The following is a 19,656-nucleotide window of genomic DNA, read 5'->3' as shown; positions in this document are numbered from 1 at the left end:
CTGAAAACCTTATGAATAGCAGTGAAACATCAGACAGCACCCAGGTATCAACTATTGAAACATTAAGAATGTTGTTGTTATTAAGTGCCACTGAGTCCGTTCTGCATCACAGCAAACCTGTATAGGATTTCCAAGGTGTGGCTGGTGAGTTTGAACCACCAAACTTGTGGTTCAAACTTAGGGTCCGGTGCTTACCCTACAACTGTTTATAACAGGTCCTACAACGTGCAGCACTAGGCAGATGGGTGCCAGTTATTCTGTCTCTCCAACACAATGGGGCCTGGGAGACGATCTGAGGTTCCTAAATCTTTCCTATCTGTGAAGGCTCTAAAGCATGTCTGCAATCTCCTCAGACGCCTTTCTAGAGAAGAGAGTCAGGGAGCGAGATGGGACCACTGCATTAAGAAGAACACCAGAATACTCTCAGATACAGTGCCAGAAGATGAGCCCCTCAGGCTGGAAGGCACTCAAACTCTGACTGGGGAAGAGCTGCCGCCTTAAAGTAGAGTTGACTGTGATGACACGAATGGACTAAAGCTTTCAGGACCTTCATTTATCCGTGGGGCACAACTCAAAAGAGGAGAAATAATTTTAAACAACCATTTATAATCACAATATGGAATGTACAATGTGTGCATCTAGGAACATTGGAAGTTGCCAAAAATGAAATGGAATACATAAAGATGGATAGCCTAGGCATTAGTATGGTGAAATGGACCAGAATTTGCCATTTTTAATTTAACAATCATATGGTTTTTGCTATACCAGGCATGGTAAATTAAAGAGGATGGCATCACATTCATCATCAAAAAGAACATTTCAAGATCTGCCTTGACGTACACTGCTGCCTGTGACAGGGTAATATGCATGTGCCTACAAGGAAGATCAGTTAATACCCACTATTATTCAAATTTACGCACCACCCTCTAAAGCCAGTGGTGATGAAATGGAAGAATTCTACCAACTTCGTCAGTGTGAAATCGATCAAACACACACTCAAGACACTGGTAATTCGCAGCGATTGGCAGGCAAAGGTTGGAAACAAAGAGGAAGAATCAGTAGTGGGAAAATATGGCCTTGGTGATAGTAATGATGCTGGAGACCACATAATAGAATTTTACAAGACCAGTTACTTCTTCATTGCAAATACCTTTTTTAAATGACACGAAAGACATACACATACACATGGACCTCACCAAACAGATTACACAGACATCAAACTGATACCATCTGTGGGACAAGAAGATGGAAATGCATCACACTGTCAGCCCAAACCGGGCCACGGCAGACTGTGCAAGTTCAAGCTGAGGATGCAGACACCTTTTAAAAAGTCCCCGAGAGTCAACAATTCGCCTTTAACATATCCCACCTAATTTTAGAGATCATCTCAAAAATAGTTGATGCATTAGACACTAATTGCCAAAAACCAAGAGTTGTGGGATGACATCAAGAACATCATACAGGAAGAACGTGAAGGCCATTAAGAAAGAAGGAAAAGACCCAAACGGGTGTCAGAAAAAGATTATGAAACTTACTCTACAGTGTAGAGATGCTAAAGCCGTGAGGAGATAAACAAACTGAACAGAACATGTCAAGGGGCAGCTTCAGAAGACAAAATCAAAGTCGGATCAGGAAATGTACAAAAACCTGAAATTAGAAAACCAAAAGGGAAGAACACGCTCAGCACTTCTCAAGCTGAAAGAACGGAAGACAATCCTTCAAGTCTCTGGTTACAACATTAAAGGATTCTGTGGACCAAATATTGAACCATGCAAAAATCATCAGAAAAAGATTGAAGGAATACACAGAAACTGCACCACAAAGAAGTGATTGATGTTCAACCATTTCCAGAGATAGCGGATATCAAGAGCCAATGGTACTGAAGAAAGAAATCCAAAGTGCAATGATGAATGCATTGGCAAAGCACAAGGCTCTGGAAACTGATGAAATACAAACTGAAATCCTTCAAACAACTGACGCAGCACTGGACCTACTCATTTATCTATGTCAAGAAACTTGGAAGACAAGTCACCAGACCAACTAAATGGAAAAGATCCATATTTGTACCCATTCCAAAGAGAAGTGGCCCAACGCAAAGTGGAAATCATTGGACAATATCACCTGCAAGTAAATTTTTGCTGCAGATAATTCACAGACGGCTGCAACAGTACATTGATAAGGAACTGCCAAGGAACTGCCAGAGCTTCAAGAGATTCACAAATTGACGTGAAAATGGAGGATTAATATTACTGACGTCAGATGGATCTTAGATGAAAGCAAAGAACGCCAGAGAGACGTTTGCCTGTGCTTTATTGAGTGTTCAAAGGCTTTCAACTGTGTGGATCATGACAAACTACGGACAACAGTGCGAAAAATGGATATCCCAGGGCACTTAACTGTGCTCATGAGAAACCTGTACATAGACCAAGAGACAGTTGTTTGAACAGAACAAGGGGACACTGAATGTTTTAAAAAAAAGCAGGAAAAGTTTGTGTGCCAAGACGGTATTCTTTCACCATGCTTATTCAATGTGTACACTGAGCAAATAATCTGAGAAGCTGCATTATATGAAGAAGAACGTGGCATCAGAATTGGAGGAAGATGCATTAACAACCTGTGATATGCAGACGATACAACCTTTGCTTGCTGAAAATAATGAGAACTTAAGATACTTATTAAGGTCAGAGACCACAGTCTTCAGAATGGGTTATATCTCAAGTTAAAGAAACAAAAATCCTCACCACTGTACCAATAAATAACGTTAACAAATGGAGAAAAGATTGAAGTTGTCCCCCTATTAAATTAAAAAAAAACAAAAAAAAAAAAACACAAAAACTTCATTTTGATTGGATCAATCTTCAACACTCATAGAAGCAACAGCTGGGAAATCCAACTATGTATTGCCTTGAGCAAATCTGCTCCACAAGACCTCTGTAGAGCGTTTAAGGACTAAAATGCACCTGACCCAAGCCACTGTGTTTTCAATAGCCTCAAACGCATGTGCAAGTTGGACAATAAAAACGAAACACTGTGAAAAAATTCATGTGTTTGAATTATGGTATTAGAAAAGAATATTCAAAGTACCATGGCCTTCCAAAAGAACAAACAAAGCTTTGTTGGTAAGACTAGCTCCAGAATGCTTTCTTAGAGGTGAGGATGGTCAGGCTTCATCTCTCATACTCTGGACATATTTTCAAGATACCCTGAAGGAGAACATCTTTTTTGGTAAAGTGGAGGGTCAGTGAAAAAGACGATGACCCTCAACGAAATGGACTGGCACAGTGGCATCAGCAATGTGCTAAAGTGTAAGGGTTGTGAGGATGGCACAGGGTTGGGCAGTGTTGTGTTCTGCTGTGCAAAGGACACTGTGAGTTGGAACAGACTCGTCAGCACCTAACAACAACAACAAAGAGTTCCTTCCAATCTTCCTTCAAATCATTGCAGTTAGCTCTCCACTAACAGCTTGGTACTGTAGTCGGCAACAACCAGCAAACTGATTTCAATTAAGCTACTTAAAAATGGGAAACCAGGGAGACCATGTTGACCTCTGCCCACAGTGGCCTTTGTCTTCACTAGTTTTCCCATGTTGCCTGAACTTTCAAATAATTTTTACAACAGCCGCTATGTAAATCTGGGGGGAAAAAAAAGGTTTAAATACCAATAACAAAATTACTTATTTAAAAAGAATTACATGTTACTAATACTCTACTCAAACCAATTTTCACACAGATGTGCAAAAATCTCCCTAGTATTTGGTCATCCTGTCTTACAATTTTTTTATTTGGTTCTCAATGCCCTGGCACTTTGAGTTTTTAACTGCGCTTTTTTAAAAAACCAAGATGGATGTGTTGTTAGGAAAAGGGTTAACCTACAGGTTAGTTCGACTTAGTCACGTGAGGTCACTGTGACTCAGCAGCTACCTGACAGCACAAACCACCATTAATTATCGACATTTGATGTCATTTGTTCCATTTTTTAGAAGGAAATTGAATACGGGAGAATTTTTAATGTGACTGCAAAGCTCCTGACGATATTATGATCCCTCGATGGCGTGACGCCTCCCGATCCCAGAGCCATCAGGGTATGAGACGCCCTGCACACAAGTCTGCGAAGGGCCCCGGAGCTAGCTCCTGCTTCTAAGTCAGCGTGGATGTGCGGTCAGTCGTTACAGATCTCCCAAGGAATGCTTTTCACCAATCCGTCCCCACATACACCCCGCCCCTTCTGAAGCACGCAAGTACACATGTGTGCATTCACACGCCCACACTACCCCTGCCTGGAATCCTGAGCCAGTTTCACCAAGAAAACCCTTCGTGAAGCTGCTTCCGATCAGACAGGCTATGCCCGTCTTGTTACAGATTGTGAGCAGACTGCACAGGTACTGAACCCAGGATGATGTGTTCCAGGGGTGAGCCTGGTTCAGGCGAAGGAAACCCAAGAAGCAGCACCGCACGGCTGCTGCTGAGGGACTGACGCCCAGCCCCTCCTCCCCACGCTCACCTTCCACTCTGACGCCAGGTCTGCAGGTGTGAATCTGAGTAACAGTACAATGGAAAACGCCAGAAACTGACAGGCTGCGGCTTCCGGAAACTCACTGAGGCGGAATTCTCCGTGGCTGAGACGGTCTCTGACGCGGGGCCCCTCCTGATGGTTCAGGAAGTCCCAGAGAAATTCCTTCAGACAATGGACAGAGAACACGTGCTGTCAGCTTCGGGTGCACTGACATGCGTGCTAAGATGCGTGAGCAGTACACGCGGTACAACTCTTCATTCACTGTTCTCAGTACACACTCAACAAGCGCACACGACAGACAGACAGACAGACCGACAGACCGACGACCGAGACTGCTGGGGTCTGGGCCTCACCGAGTGGGCTCCCTAGTGGGGGTGCACAGACACAGAGTCAGGAAGTGGAAGGGCTAGGGGAACAGAAGAGGTGTGAAAACAAGAATGACATCTGGGGGACATCTGGGGAACAGGATTTAGAGGACGTTCTGGCAGCAGGAGCAGTGGGTGCCCAGCTGGGTCAGGCCTCCCTGAAGCCTCACTCTTTCTGACTGAAGCAGCCACCTCAACAGGACAAAAATCCCCAGGTGGGGCTGGTCCTCGTTCCCACCTTCCTCCTAGGAGGTCAGGAGGCTGTCCACGTGCATACATGAACCCTTCAAGGCCACAGAGCACCGCTGCTTTCCTTGCATGAGCAAGCCTCTGAGTCCCTGGCTTCACTACTCTCTCCGGACATGTTCTTTCTGGTCTCGCCTCCGCCTCTGAAACCCGATGAAGACAAGGCCAGTGGAGAGAGCACCGACAAGCCCTTCACCCCGTTGTTTCAGGAACAGCAGACATGACGCCCACAGAGCTGAAGCTGGAGGGATGTCTCAGAGTACAAGAGGAACTGGCTGCCCAGCTCGCCCCGCTGGGCTCCGGATCCTGACACCACCACCTGGCACAAGGGCACTGAGGCCATGGGAAAAACTGCCCCCAGCCATGATTTAAGCAAAGTGTGGCCTTTTCTCTAGAGCCCATACAGCACTTCTAAATGGTTACTAGAAAAATACAAATATAGTGGAAGACTCTAAAACTGAAAAGGGGCCGCAAGAGCCAAATTGAGAAGACCTCCTTAAGAGGAGAGTGGTTGGCTTTGCAGCTCAGGAGCAAAGGTCCCTGGGACCATCAAGGGAGAAGAGAGGCGTGTGGGACCCTACCCAGAGAAACAGTGATACCAGAGATGGAAGGAGAGACGATGACATGGAGAGATGGAGCGGCTGGGGACTCTAAATGCAGAGAGGGAGAGGGGCTATGGGCTGACGACCAGGGGGCAGGCTTGCAGGGTATACCCTATGGTTGGCTGATGAGGCATGGAGGCATGGAGGGGACTGTAACCGTGGCAATGTCACGACATATGATAGGATGAATGTAAAGCTAATGTTCTCCTAGGTAAACTATCACATAAGTCACATCAAACATTGAAAAAAAAAGATCTTAAACAACACTGACAAAGCAGAGGACTGGTTCAGAAAGAGGAGGGGGCTTCAAAAAATTTGTGAAAAAATGAATTTAGTGACATTTTTCCATGAACTTTTGTAAGCCCCTGGCTATTTTCCTGAGCATCCCGGGTGAAAACAAGTTTTCATTGCAGAATTCTAATGACATCGACGCACACAAATACACGAGACTGGAAGAGCCCTAGTACGTTACCAGCGTGGGCTCGCCCAGGAGAGCTGGCAGCTGATTGGTGGTGCCATCCTCCAACCCTTCTGCCAGCACCTAAAGAACACGAAGAAACAACTCAACCGCTAGCACACCAACATGAACAACACACCCGCAGAACTCGGAGCACAGTACCAACGGTGAGCATGCTCAATCAGTACAGCAACTAGGGCACTCCGTTTACTTTTCTGTGAACATACACAAATAGAAACACACAAGCGCACCGCTTTAGAGTCTGAAATCTGAAGGCTTGTTGCCTGCAAACAACTCCAATCAGGCAGAATGGCATCTTGTGCGGTGTTCCAGAGGTGAAGTGTCTCCCGTACCTCTGACAGTTAGAAGCAGCAATTGTGTGAAAGTGTTTGGAGCCACTTCCCCTCATCAGCACAGGAAGACGCTTTAAAGATGGCTGTGGTGTCAGAGCCCAAGAGCCTCAGGGAAGTTTTAAACTTTCCTATTGGCCAGTCCTCTTGCTGCTTCTATGGGCCCAGTGTGAGAGTTAAGGTTTTGTGTTAACTTGTTTGGATCTGAATTCTCAGAGGTTTGTCAGTTAAGATGTGAGAATATACCATGAGATCATCTAATATGATACAATTACCCCAGGATGTGATTTGATATGATTTGCCCTGATGTAGTTTTCCTGTGTGGTGAAGTTTCTCCTCTGCGGTAACGAGGGCAGACGCAATCTACAGGATTAGGTTGTATTTGGAGTCAATGTCTTTGAGATATGAAAGACACAGGTGAGCTTAGTTCAGAGAAACCTACTACCACAAAGATAGAAGAGTCAGGAGTGGAGAATGCTGATTGGAGCTGGGGTCCCTGCACTGTGAAGCTTTCCGTTTAGGGTTAGGCTACAAGTCCTAATTCAGAGAGCCTGCTCTAGGGAGGGCTGCAACAGCTCTGGGGAAGGGCCCTTGTCTCCTTTCCCGTCTGTAGGCCCAGAATTCCTTGCAGATCTCCACACATCTAGCCTCCTAAGGGAGAGGAACAGTTCTGTTGGTTAAGCCATCCGCCTGTGCTATTTCTGTGATCGCAGCACGAGATGTCTAAGACACTGCTGCCATCAGGTCTGTTCGTGGGAGCAGATCCCTTCAGTCTCTGGGCCTTATAGAAGGTTGCCACAGGGAGAGAGAACTTTGAAAATTCATTATGATGTCATATTGGGTGATCTGTTTTGTCTTGCCTTCAATCCTGTTTAATAGTTAATAAAAATATTTATATGGGAAGATGGGGTCTCTTTTCTCCCAGAGAACACACACACACACGTGTGTATGTGTACATAATTTACATATCTTGTTGTTAAGTGCCATCAAATTGGTACTGAGTTATAGCGACCCTGTACAGAGCTTCCAAGGAGAGGCTGGTGGCTTTTAACCGACGGCCTCATGGCTAACAGTACAGTTAGCTGATCCTACAGAGGTACACCAGGACTCCAACTGACGTATGCCATGGACTGTAAGCCCAAGCCCACCAGCCCACCCGAAAAGCTGTGACTGAGGAGCAGTGCTTCAGTCCTGGACGGAGCACTTACCGGACGTGGTGACCTACGAGGGACTTTCTAACCCAAAAACTGGAACTCAAAGATAATGTAATCTCCCCACAAATGTTTCGAAGTTGCTTGTGCACCCGATGGTAAGCAGGCACACTCACTTTGGAACCTCAATTACTTCCCAGGAGTGATGATGATGTACCCACAAGGGCCTCCCTTTCCTTACCACAGAGGCTAACTCAGTGGGACTCCCAGGATGACGCACACACAGGCTGCAACCAACTGTGGCACTAAGATCGTATCAATGGTGACCTGACAAGCCCCGTTCAGAAGTGAAATACCCCATGATACTATGTAATCGGAGTTCTGGTGTGGTGCTGTGGGCTAATGTGCAACACTGCAAAGCTGTCTGAACCGCAAGGTCGGTGGTTCAATCTTACCAGTTGCACCTCAGAAACCCTATACACAGGGTCGCTATGAGTCGGAATTGACTTGATGGCACTTTGCAACAGCAACAACATGCTAAATAATTGAAGTCCTGGTGTGGCGCTGTTCATTAAGCACTAACTGCTAACTGCAACTCCACAGTGTAGTGTATTTCATCTGCAAACAAGGGTTAAACCCCAATCTTCAAATGTAAAACCTCCGGTTAATAATGGCCAGCAATGTCAGTCTCCCTCAGTGTTTTCCAACCGCATTGTTATGAAGTGCCCTTGAGTCAGTTCCCATTGATAGCCACCCTGCATAGGGCTCTGGGGAGCAGGCTGGTGAGCTTGAACCACCGACCTTACAGTCCAGTGCGTTAACCCACAGCGCCACACCAGGCCTCCCACATCAAGCTCTCTTTAAGTTCAGACACTAGGTCTCACAATCAAATGAAATACTTAAGTTATTTTGTGTGTGTGGTGTAAGAGGGGGCTTCACGACATTCATGGAAAAATGGAGTGAAAAGATCATGGAACTGTTCCAAGTGCTTTCTGAAACTAGCTTGTATTGTTATCAGCATTTTCCCGTAAACTTACAACTTTGGACTGGTCTTTAATTTTGTTTTATAATTTCTGTTTAAACAAACGCAGTGCTTCTTTATTTTAAAATGTCTTATTAGTGTAGCTACTTACCTCATCCAAGGTGGTGTAGAGAGCTGTTGACTGTAGAAATGGGAAGAAAAGGAAAGAGATTGTTAAAGACAAAGTGACATCACTCAGACCAGAAACCAATTCTCATATGTGGCCCTGAGTCTGAAAGCTGTCAACACTTGTGCTTGAGGGCATGAAAGGGAGCCAACAGAGGTCTGCCCACAGGAGCACAGGGGAGCTCGGAACTGACCATCCCTGACGTGGGGTCTATGCACCACTGAGGACAATGGAATGTTTTCTCTGACTGTAGAGAGCTCGGACCAGACTGCCTCAGAATTCTAATCCCAACTGTAACACTTTCTACAGGTGAAGTCCTAGCACCTACTGAACTCAGCAAGTCTCAAAAGGAAGCCACACAGAACGTGGCCATCAGAATGGCCGGGAAAGGAACGGATGCTCGAGTCTGCCACCAGGAAAGGATGAGTGATGGTGAGCAAAGGAACGTCAGGGGACAAATCCAATGGAGGGAAAAACCATTTTTGGAGTAAAGTGCATTTGAAGTGCGGAGGGAAATGCATGCGAAGGTGTTCAGCGGCGAGGCTAACCCTGAGAACCGAGGTGTCTGCTGGAAACGGCTCAGAACTGACTGCACTGGGGGTAGGAGTGCCCCGCCCCCGTCACGGTTCCAGCCACACCCTCCACTACAGAGGGGCTGCCTTTCCCTGTGATTTGGTTCCCCATATTTTCCAATTGCTATTGTTCCCATTGAGGTAAGCATCACATGAGAGGAACAAAGTCTGAACTGAGAAAGCCAGGTGGAGCGGGTACAGCTGCTTCCCAGGGTACGTGTTCTCCTTTACTCCATCAGGTACTCCACTTCTCAGTTGGGCACCTGGTCGCCCCAAAACATTTCCAAGACTCCCCGGCAGCTAGGTGGGACTGGGTTAGGCAACAAGGAAGTGGTGTGTGCAGCTTCGGGGGAGTTCCCTTCAAGAGGGGGGGTGCAGAGGTGAAGGCTGGAGCAAACAGCATGAGCCACAAGGAGGATGTCACCTTCTGAAGAGGAATGGTCACAGGAGAGACGGCGCCCACGAGCCTATGGCTGGGGCTGCCAGCTCAGTTCTGGGCCACTCTCATTCTATCTATCGTATATGCGTCGCGGCTATTCGGGGTCCTGTCACCATCGCTGGTACAGGTTTACAGAAGCAGAGGGGATGGTGTACAGTGTTCAGGCACCTAACAAGGCAGCAGGTTAGAAACTATAACACGTCTGGGCTCCCCGCTAGTCACTCACGAGCCTGAAGCAGCAGTGAGGGAATAAAGCTAACAACAGTGACTATGGAAAAGCTAACATTCTCTCCTGGGAAGCGCTAAATCCTGCAACTCTCTCAAACATATTCTGTCCTGTTTTCAAGATGAATAAACCAATGTTCAGGGAGCTGCTTGTTTTTCCAGGGCTACAACACAAAGTCTGGGGCCACAGCTACGTCTCTCTGGCCAGAACCTACAGGCTCCCAGGCGGTCAGGGGTTCTGTATTCCCTAACACACATGTTGCAAACTATGTATTGTCTAACTTGGTTAAAATGATGAGCCCCTAGTTATGGCTACAGAAAAATATAAATGCTTTTATGGCACTATTAAGTTTAAAAGACTACTTTGAAACATTCTAGAAACATAAAAGCAGTCACTGATATACTAATATATAAATCCCATAGGATAAACACGATAGAAAGGAAGCATGGTGGCTCTAGAGGATAAGCACTGGAATGTGAACAACAAGGTCAGTGGTTCAAGCCCACTAGCTGGTCTACAGAACAAAGATGAAGCTTTCTGCTCCCATAAAGACTTACAACTCGGGAACCATATACAGAGTTGCTATGAGTTGAAATTGACTTTGTTGGCACACCAACAACAAATATAACAAAAAAATCACACACACAAAGAGTCAAGCTTTCCAAGGAATTTTCTTAGCTAAAAGAAAAACTCATTCTAATCATAAATAAAAATAAGAACGGTCTTTAAAGCAAAACTTAATTCTTCACCGCAGACCGCTGACCTTTCCCTAACAATCACCATCAGAAACACCACCATGTACACCTCGGCTGTCAGGAGTCTCCGCGGGCATCTGTTGACGGTGGCGAAAGCTCTTCTCAGACCGCCTTCTACTTGTGTCAACAGCAATATAACACAGTCAGCAAACCTAAGGAGACGAAAGACGAGCACCCATGAAAAAGCAACCAGCACAATCGCAGCACAGTCACCAATGGAAGCAGCAGACACGTGCTATCATCATGTGATCGGCAGAGTTTGCCAAGTAGACCAGCAGGCCTTTCTTCCTGATCTGTCTGGAAGCTCTGCGGACACCTGGTCAGCATCAACAGGCAAGTCTCCACTGACAGATGGGGGGAGAAACATGGAGCCTGGCTTCCCACATGGAAGGCCCAGTGTTCCTAGTACTGCATTAAATGTAGGAGGTGCTGCGTGACTTACTAGTGTGAGGAACAAGATCATAATAGAATCAGTCTCATTAGACTAGTGGTTTAGCCTACTGTCCACCATGTGTTCTCTCTAAGCCATATAACAGCTCCTGCAGAACATGTCGTCAAAGATTTGCTTAGCTTTACCAAAACAAATAATAAATACTAAAAAATACTCACACACCAGGATCTCAGTGACTTTCAAAGAATGTCTAAAAAGCACCCAAAAAATGTAACTTCTCAGGAATTAAAAATCAACACATTCGACTTCCTGCTGTCGATTGCAGATGTGTTTCATTTGCTCCTGAGGAACGGTACCTCTACAAAGGCAAACATGACTTATCTTTGACTCCCTGAGTGTCATAAAAAAATTCCAAAAATTCAGCATCAAAAACAAATTATATAAACTTAACAAAAAAGATGGCACGGGTGGAAGGCAGGGCTTCAAAAAGTTCATAATAAAATGGAATGAAAAAAAAAAAGGAAATTTTTCCAGACTTCTAAAAGAACACTCATATAACATTTCAATCACAGTTACAAAACTGCTTTCCAGTGAACCTATGATGCTATTTTATGCTCCTGCCTACTCAATACACATGTATCCACAGAGCAGGCAAGCACAGCGGTCAAGGACACTAAGGGGGACCGGGTCTAACACCAACCATGCTGCACAACGTACCCTGCCATTACCTCTGGGACCTGAACTTGAAGACCGCAAGCTCCCAGTATGGTAGCATGGTCCTGAATATAAACGTAGATTTCTTCATCACGTCTTCCAACACTGAAAGCACCTCATAAGTAACATCTGCAAGACAGCAATGGACCTTTATGAGGGACAAGACTATGACCACCACCTAAGATCCACTCACCTGTGATGACACCATGAGATGAGCGACTGAGACTTAATCACCTGGGACAACACCATGGCCAACCATGAAGACCTGCTAACCTGGGATGACATCACGAATAAGACCTGCTCACCTAAGATAACACCAAGACTGAGACCTGCCCACCTGGGACAACACCATGGCCAACTGACCTACACACCTGGGACACCACCACCACAGACAGAGATCTGCTCACCTGGGACACCACAATCATCTACTGAGATCTAGCCATCCAGGATGGCTCCATGACCAACTGAGACCTGCTCACCTGGATGACACCATGGCCAACCATGAAGACTTGTTCACCTGGGACGACACCATGACTGACCATGGATCTCTGCTCACCTGGGATGACACCATCACAAAATGAGGCCTGCTAACCTGGAACACCACGATGACTGACTGTCATGCACACCTGGGATGATACCAACACTGACTTGAGATGTGCTCACCTGGGACAACTTAGACCTGCTCACCTGGTAGGACACCACAACAGACTGAGACTTGCGTACCTGAGATGACTGACTGACTGACACCTACTCACCTGCATGACATGACCAAGTGAGACCCACTCACCTAGACCACCACCGTAACCAACTGCTGGTTAGCCTGGATGACACCATGAATGAGCATGGAGACCTATTCACCAGGGTTAACAGCATCACCAATTGAGACCTGGTCACCAGGGACACCACCACAAACAACTGAGATATGCTCAGCTGGTAACATCAAGACCAACTGAGACCAGGACACCTGGGATAAAACCCTGACCGACCATGGAGACCTTCTCACCTGGGACAACACAATGACTGAGAACCTGCTCACCAGGGAAGACTCCATGACCAACTGAGAACTTGCTCACTTGAGCCGACACAACATTATGAGTGAGATCGGCTCACCTGGGACAAAAAAACAAAACTGAGACCTGCTCACCTGGGATGATACCATGGCTGAAACCTGCTCAACTGGGACCACTCCATGACTGAGGACCTGCTCACCTGAAATAAAATCATAATGAACTAAGACCTACTCACCTGGAATGACTCCATGACGGAGAACCTGTTCACCTGAATGACACAACTGACTAAGATCAGGTCACCTGAGATGACACCATGACCAACGGAGATCACACCCAGTACAGCACCATAACCCACAGAGAAACTGCTCACCTCAGACACCATGACCAACTGAGACACATTACCCTGGGAAGACTCCATCACCAACTGAGAACATGCTCACCTATAATCATCTATAATGACACCATGACCAACTCAGACCTATTCGCCAGGGATGATTCCATGACCAACTGAGACCCTAAGTCACCTGACACAACATTATTACTAAAACCTACTCACCTGGAACCTGTCCATCATTTGCCTCAAATCTGCTCACCTGAAGGACACCACAACGAAGATTACCTCACCTGAGATGACACCATGACCAATTAAAACCTACTCCCTGGGACTTCACCATGACCGACAAAAACCTGCTCAACCGAAAGAAATAAACCTAAAGAACAGCTCACCTGAAATGACAGTATAAACACCTGAAACCTACTCACCTGGGACAGCACCATGACCAACTAAGAACCTGTCCACCACAGACACCATGAACAACTGAGATCTACTCACCTAGATCAACTCCATCACCAACTGAGAATATGCTCACCTGGGACGACACGACAGACAACAAAGGCCAACTCACCTGGAATGATTCCATGAGCAACTGAGACCTACTCAACAGGCAGGACTCCATGACCAACTGAGAACATGCTCACCTGGAACACCACCATGACCAACTCAGACCTACTCACCTGGGAGAACTCCATGATGAACTGAGGACCAGTTCACCTCAGACACTTTGACCAATGCAAACTTACTCACCATAGGTGGACTCCCAGAACAACTGAGAACCTGCTCACCTGGGAAAACATGATGACCAACTCATACCTACTGAGCTGGGTCTGCTCCATGTCCGACTGAGAACCTCCTTACCTGGGATGTCACTATGCTCACCTCAGATCTACTCACTTGGGTCGACCCATGACCATCTGAGAACCTGCTCAATTGAGATGACACCATAACCAACTAAGAATCTGCTCACCAGGGACGTCACCGTGATCAACTCAGACCTACTCACTTAGATTGATTCCATGACCAACTGCTCACCTCAGAAACATTGAACTTAGGCCTACTCACCTGGGTTGATTCCATGACCAACTGCTCACCTCAGAAACCATTACTAACTCATACCTACTCACCTGGGACATCACCATGATCAACTCAGACCTACTCACCTGGGTTGATTCCATGACCCACTGCTCACCTCAGAAACCATGACCAACTCAGATCTAACTCACCTGAGTCAACTCCATGATGGACTAGGAACCTGATGACCTCACCATGACCAACTCAGACCTACTCACCTAGAATGACTCCATGACCGACTGAAAACGTGCTCACCTCAGACATCAGGACCAACTGAGGCTTACTCACCTGGGAATATTCCATGACCATCAACCTGCTTGACCAACTCAGATCTACTTACCTGGGTCAACTCCATGGGTAACTGAGAACTTGCTCATCTCAGATGACACTATGATCAACTCAGATATACTCGTTGGGGCACACATGCTGACCAACTGGGAACCTACTCACCTCAGACACCATGACTAACTCAGATCTACTCAACTAGGACGACTCCATGTCCGACTGAGAACCTGTCCACCTCAGACAGCATGAAAAACTCAAGACCTATTCACCTGGGAAGACACCATGAATAACCGAGAACCTTCTCACATGACCAACTAAGACCTACATACCTGGGAGGACTCCATGACCAACTGAAAACCTGCTCACCCAGGATGACACTATGACTAACTAAGACCTATGTACCTGGGAGGGCTCGACCAACTGGGAACTTGCTCACCTCAGACACCATGACCAACTCAGACCTACTCACCTGGTGCAACTCCATGACCAACTGAGAACCTGCTCATGTCAGTCATCAATGATCAACTCAGATGACTCCATGACCAACTGAAAATCTGCTCACTTGGAATGACACCATGACCAAGTGAGACCTATTCACCTGTAATGACTACACAACCAAGAAGTTGCTCACCTGTGATAACACCATGACCAACTGAGACCTATCACCTGGGGCAACACCATGACCACTGAGAAACTGCTCACCTGGGCTAACACCATGTCCAACTGAAACCTACTTACTTGGAATGACTGCATGACCAACTTAAGACCTGCTCACCTAGGATGACACATGACCACCTGAGACCTAGTCACCTGGGACCAATTGAGAACTAGTCACTTCAGACATCATGACCAACCGAGACCGACTTACCTGGGAGGAATCCATGAACAACTGAGTACTGCTCACCTGGAATAAAATAACCATCAACAGACACCTACTCACCTGGGTCAACTTCATGACCAAGTAAAAACCGGCTCACTTCAGACACTATGACCAACTCAAACTTACTTACCTGGGACAATTCCATGACCAGCTGAGAACCTGCTCACCTTGAGATGACATGATGACCAACTCAGATCTACTCACCAGGGTTGACTCCATGACCAACTGCTCACCTCAGAAACCATCATCAATTCAGACCTGTTCAACTGAGAACCTACTCACCTGGGTCAACAAGCATGAGTGACTGAGAACATGCTTACCTCAGACATCATGATTAACTGAGGCCTACTCACCTGGGATAACACTATGACCAACTCAGACCTACTCACCTACTAAGACTCCATGACCAACTGAGAACTTGTTTGCCTCAGACACTACAACCAACTGTGACCTACTCACCTGGGACAACTCCATGACAATTGAGAACTAGTCACTTCAGACACCGTGACCATCTGGGCCGACTCACTATGACCAACTCAGACCTACTCACCTGGAAAGACTCCATGACCAACTGAGAATCTGCTCACCTCAGACACCATGACCAACTGAGGCCTACTCACCTGGGATGACACAAAGACCAACTCAGATCTACTCACCTGGAAGGATTTCAGGACCAACTAAGAACTTGTGCACCTCAGGCACCAGGACCAACGCAGACCTACTCACCTGGGACGACTCCATGACTGACTGAGACCCTGCTCACCTCAGACATGACACTATGACCAACTGAGGTCTACTCACCTCGGAGGACTCCATGATCAACCGAGATTCTGCTCAACTCAGACCTACTCACCTGGGAGAACTCCATGGCCAACTGGGAACTTGTTCAGCTCAGAGACCAACACCATTCAAACCCACTCACCTGAGGCAACTCCATGATCTACTGAGAACCTGCTCAACTGGGATCATGATCAACCCAGAACTACTCACACCTGGGACAACTCCATGACCAATGGAGCATCTACTCACCTGAGATGATACCATGACAAAGTAAGAACCTGCTCACCTGGGATAAAACCATAACCAACTGAAAACTCACCTGGGTCGACGTCATGACCAACTTAGAACTTGTTCACCTCAGACACCATGACCAACTCAGATCTACTCACCTGGGACAACTCCATGAACAGAGAACCTACTCAACTGAGATGACACAATGACCAACTCAGACCTATTCACCTGGGTAGATTACCATGACCAACTCAGACCTACTCCCCTGGGAGGACTCCATGACCAACTGAGAACCTGCTCTCCTCAGACACCATAACCAACTCAGACCTACTTGCCTAGAGCAACTCCATGAACAACTGAGACCTACTCACCTGGGGCAACTCCATGAACAACTGAGACCTACTCACCTGGGGCAACTCCATGACCACCTAAATCTGTCTACCTGGGATAAAACCATGACCAACTGAAACCTACTCATGTGGGTCAACACCATGACCAACTGAGAACTTGTCCACCTCAAAATCCATGACCAACACAGACCTACTCACCTACAACGAATCCATAACCAACAGAAAAATTTGCTCACCTCAGACACCATGGCCAGCTCAGACCTACTCACCTAGGATGAATCCACGGGCAAATGAGACCCAGATCACCTAAGGCACCATAACCAACTCAGACCTACACACCTGTGAGGATTCCATGATCAATTTAGACCTACTCACCTGGGACAACACCATGTCCAATTCAGACTTACTCACCTGAGGTAACTAAATGATCAACTAAGACCTACTCAAACTGGGATAACTCCATGACCAATTGAGACCTACTTACCTGAGTTGATTCCATGAACAACTAAGAACCTGCTCACCTGGGACAACTTCATAAAAACTGACAAGTTACTCACCTGGGATGACACTATGACCAACTCAGACCTACTCACATGGGACAACATCAGACCAACTCACCACATGTTCACCTGGGATGACACCATGACCAACTCAGGCCTACTGACCTGGGTTGATTCCATGACCAACTAATACCTTGCTCACCTCACACACCATGACCTACTGAGACCAGTCCCTGAACTCAGGGGCAAATCCATGACCAACTGAGAACATACTCATTTCGGACATCATGACCAACTCAGAAAACACTCACCTGGGACGAATCCATAACCAACTGAGACCCAATCACCTGGGAAGACTCCATGACCAACTAAGAACCCGCTGACCTGGGATGAAACCATGCCCTTAACTGAGACAGACTCACTGGGGTTGACTCTATGACCAACGAGAACTTGTTCACCTCAAACACTATGACCAACTCAGAAATACTCACCTCGGATGAATCCATGACCTAATGAGAACCTGGCTCACCTAAGACATCATGACTACACACCTGGGATGGTTAAATGACTCAATAACCAACTGAGACCTATTCACCAAGGATAACACCATTTCCAACTCAGACCTACACACCTGGGAGAACTCCACGACCAACTGAGAACTTGCTCACCAGGCACTATACACCTTTAACCAAGTAAGATCTACTCACCTAGGACAACTCCATGATCAACTAAGAATCTGCTCAACTAAGACACTGTGACCTACTCACCTGGGACAAATCCATGAAGTGCGAACCTGTTTACTTCAGACACCATGACCAAATCGACCTACTTACCTGGGAGGACTCCATGACCAACTGAGAAACTACTCGCCAGACTACACCATGTTCAACTCAGACCTACTCACCTGGGATGATTTGATGATGAAATGAGAACCTGTTCATCTCAGACTCCAGGACCAATTCAGACCTACTCAACTGAGATTAACACGATGACCAACTGAGACCTACTCATCTGGGATGATTGCATGAACTGAGAATGTGCTCACCAGGGATCACTATGACCAATTCAGACCTACTCACCTGGCAGGACTCTATAATAAACTCAGATCTACTCACCTGTGAGAACTTGCTCATTTAGACACCATAACCAACTCAGACCTACTCATCTGGGATGGCACCATGATGTACCTGACAAGAACCTGATCACTCAGACACCATGACCAACTCAGACAGACTCACCTGGGAAGACTCCGTGAACAACAGAGAATCTGCTAATCTGGGATGACACCAAGACCAACTGAAACCCACTCACCTGGCTGAACTTGTTCACCTAGACATAATGACCAACTCAGACCTACTCACCTGGGAGACCAATTTAGAACCTGGTGACCAGAAACCATAACCAACTGAGACCTAATCACCGGCGTTGATTCCATGAACTGAGAACCTGCTCACCTGGGACGACATAATGACCAACTCAGACCTACTCATCTGAGAAAGCACCATGACCAAACTAGAACCTACTCACCTCAGACACCAAGACCAACTCGGTCATACTCACCTGGAAAAACTCCATGACCAACGGAGAATATGCTCACCTGGGCTGATACCATTATCAACTGAGACTTACTCAACTGGGAGGACTCCAAGAACAATTGAGAATCTGCTCACCTGGGATGACACTGAGACCTACCCACCTGGGAGGAGCTCCATGGCCAAGAAAAAGTGAACTCACCTGGAAGGACTCCATGTCTAACTGAGACACTGCTCACCTCAGACACCATGACCAACACAGACCTACTCACCTGAGATGACTCCATGAACAACTCAGAGCTACTTACCTGAGATAACTCCATGACCAACTGAGAACCTCACCGGGAGTATACCATAACCAACTGAGACCTACTCACCTGGAACAACTCCATGACCAACTGAGAACCTCCTCACAGGGAGTATACCCTGACCAACTGAGACCTACTCACCTGGAACAACTCCATGATCAACTGAGAAGCTGCTCACCGGGAGTATACCCTGACCAACTGAGACCAACTCACCGGGAACAACTCCATGACCAACTGAGAACCTCCTCACCAAGAGTTTACCATGACCAACAGAGACCTACTCACCTGGAACATCTTCATGAATAACTGAGAACCTCCTCACCGGGAATATACCCTGACCAACTGAGAACAACTCACCTGGAACAACTCCATGACCAACTGAGAACCTCCTCACCAAGAGTATACCATGACCAACTGAGACCAACTCACCTGGAACAACTCCAT

The 19,656-nt window shown here is 46.6% G+C and overlaps 1 protein-coding gene across 1 annotated transcript in view; it reads right to left on the bottom strand.

The window, feature by feature from the left end:
* ERMARD (ER membrane-associated RNA degradation) overlaps positions 1 to 19,656 on the bottom strand; it is a 55,057-nt gene that overhangs the window by 11,019 nt on the left and 24,382 nt on the right. Inside the window, exons 7-11 of the mRNA XM_006876184.1 lie at positions 11,943 to 12,057; positions 10,873 to 10,975; positions 8,817 to 8,846; positions 6,198 to 6,266; positions 4,501 to 4,674 (exon numbers count right to left, since the gene is read on the bottom strand). Of these exons, the coding sequence (XP_006876246.1) occupies positions 4,501 to 4,674; positions 6,198 to 6,266; positions 8,817 to 8,846; positions 10,873 to 10,975; positions 11,943 to 12,057 (491 nt within the window). The remainder of the gene's footprint in view (positions 1 to 4,500; positions 4,675 to 6,197; positions 6,267 to 8,816; positions 8,847 to 10,872; positions 10,976 to 11,942; positions 12,058 to 19,656) is intronic.

Source organism: Chrysochloris asiatica, unplaced genomic scaffold (assembly GCF_000296735.1).
Source record: "Chrysochloris asiatica unplaced genomic scaffold, ChrAsi1.0 scaffold00361, whole genome shotgun sequence".
NCBI lineage: Eukaryota > Metazoa > Chordata > Mammalia > Afrosoricida > Chrysochloridae > Chrysochloris > Chrysochloris asiatica.
Note: the sequence above shows the minus strand (reverse complement) of the source record. Positions and strands in the feature narration are given on the sequence as shown.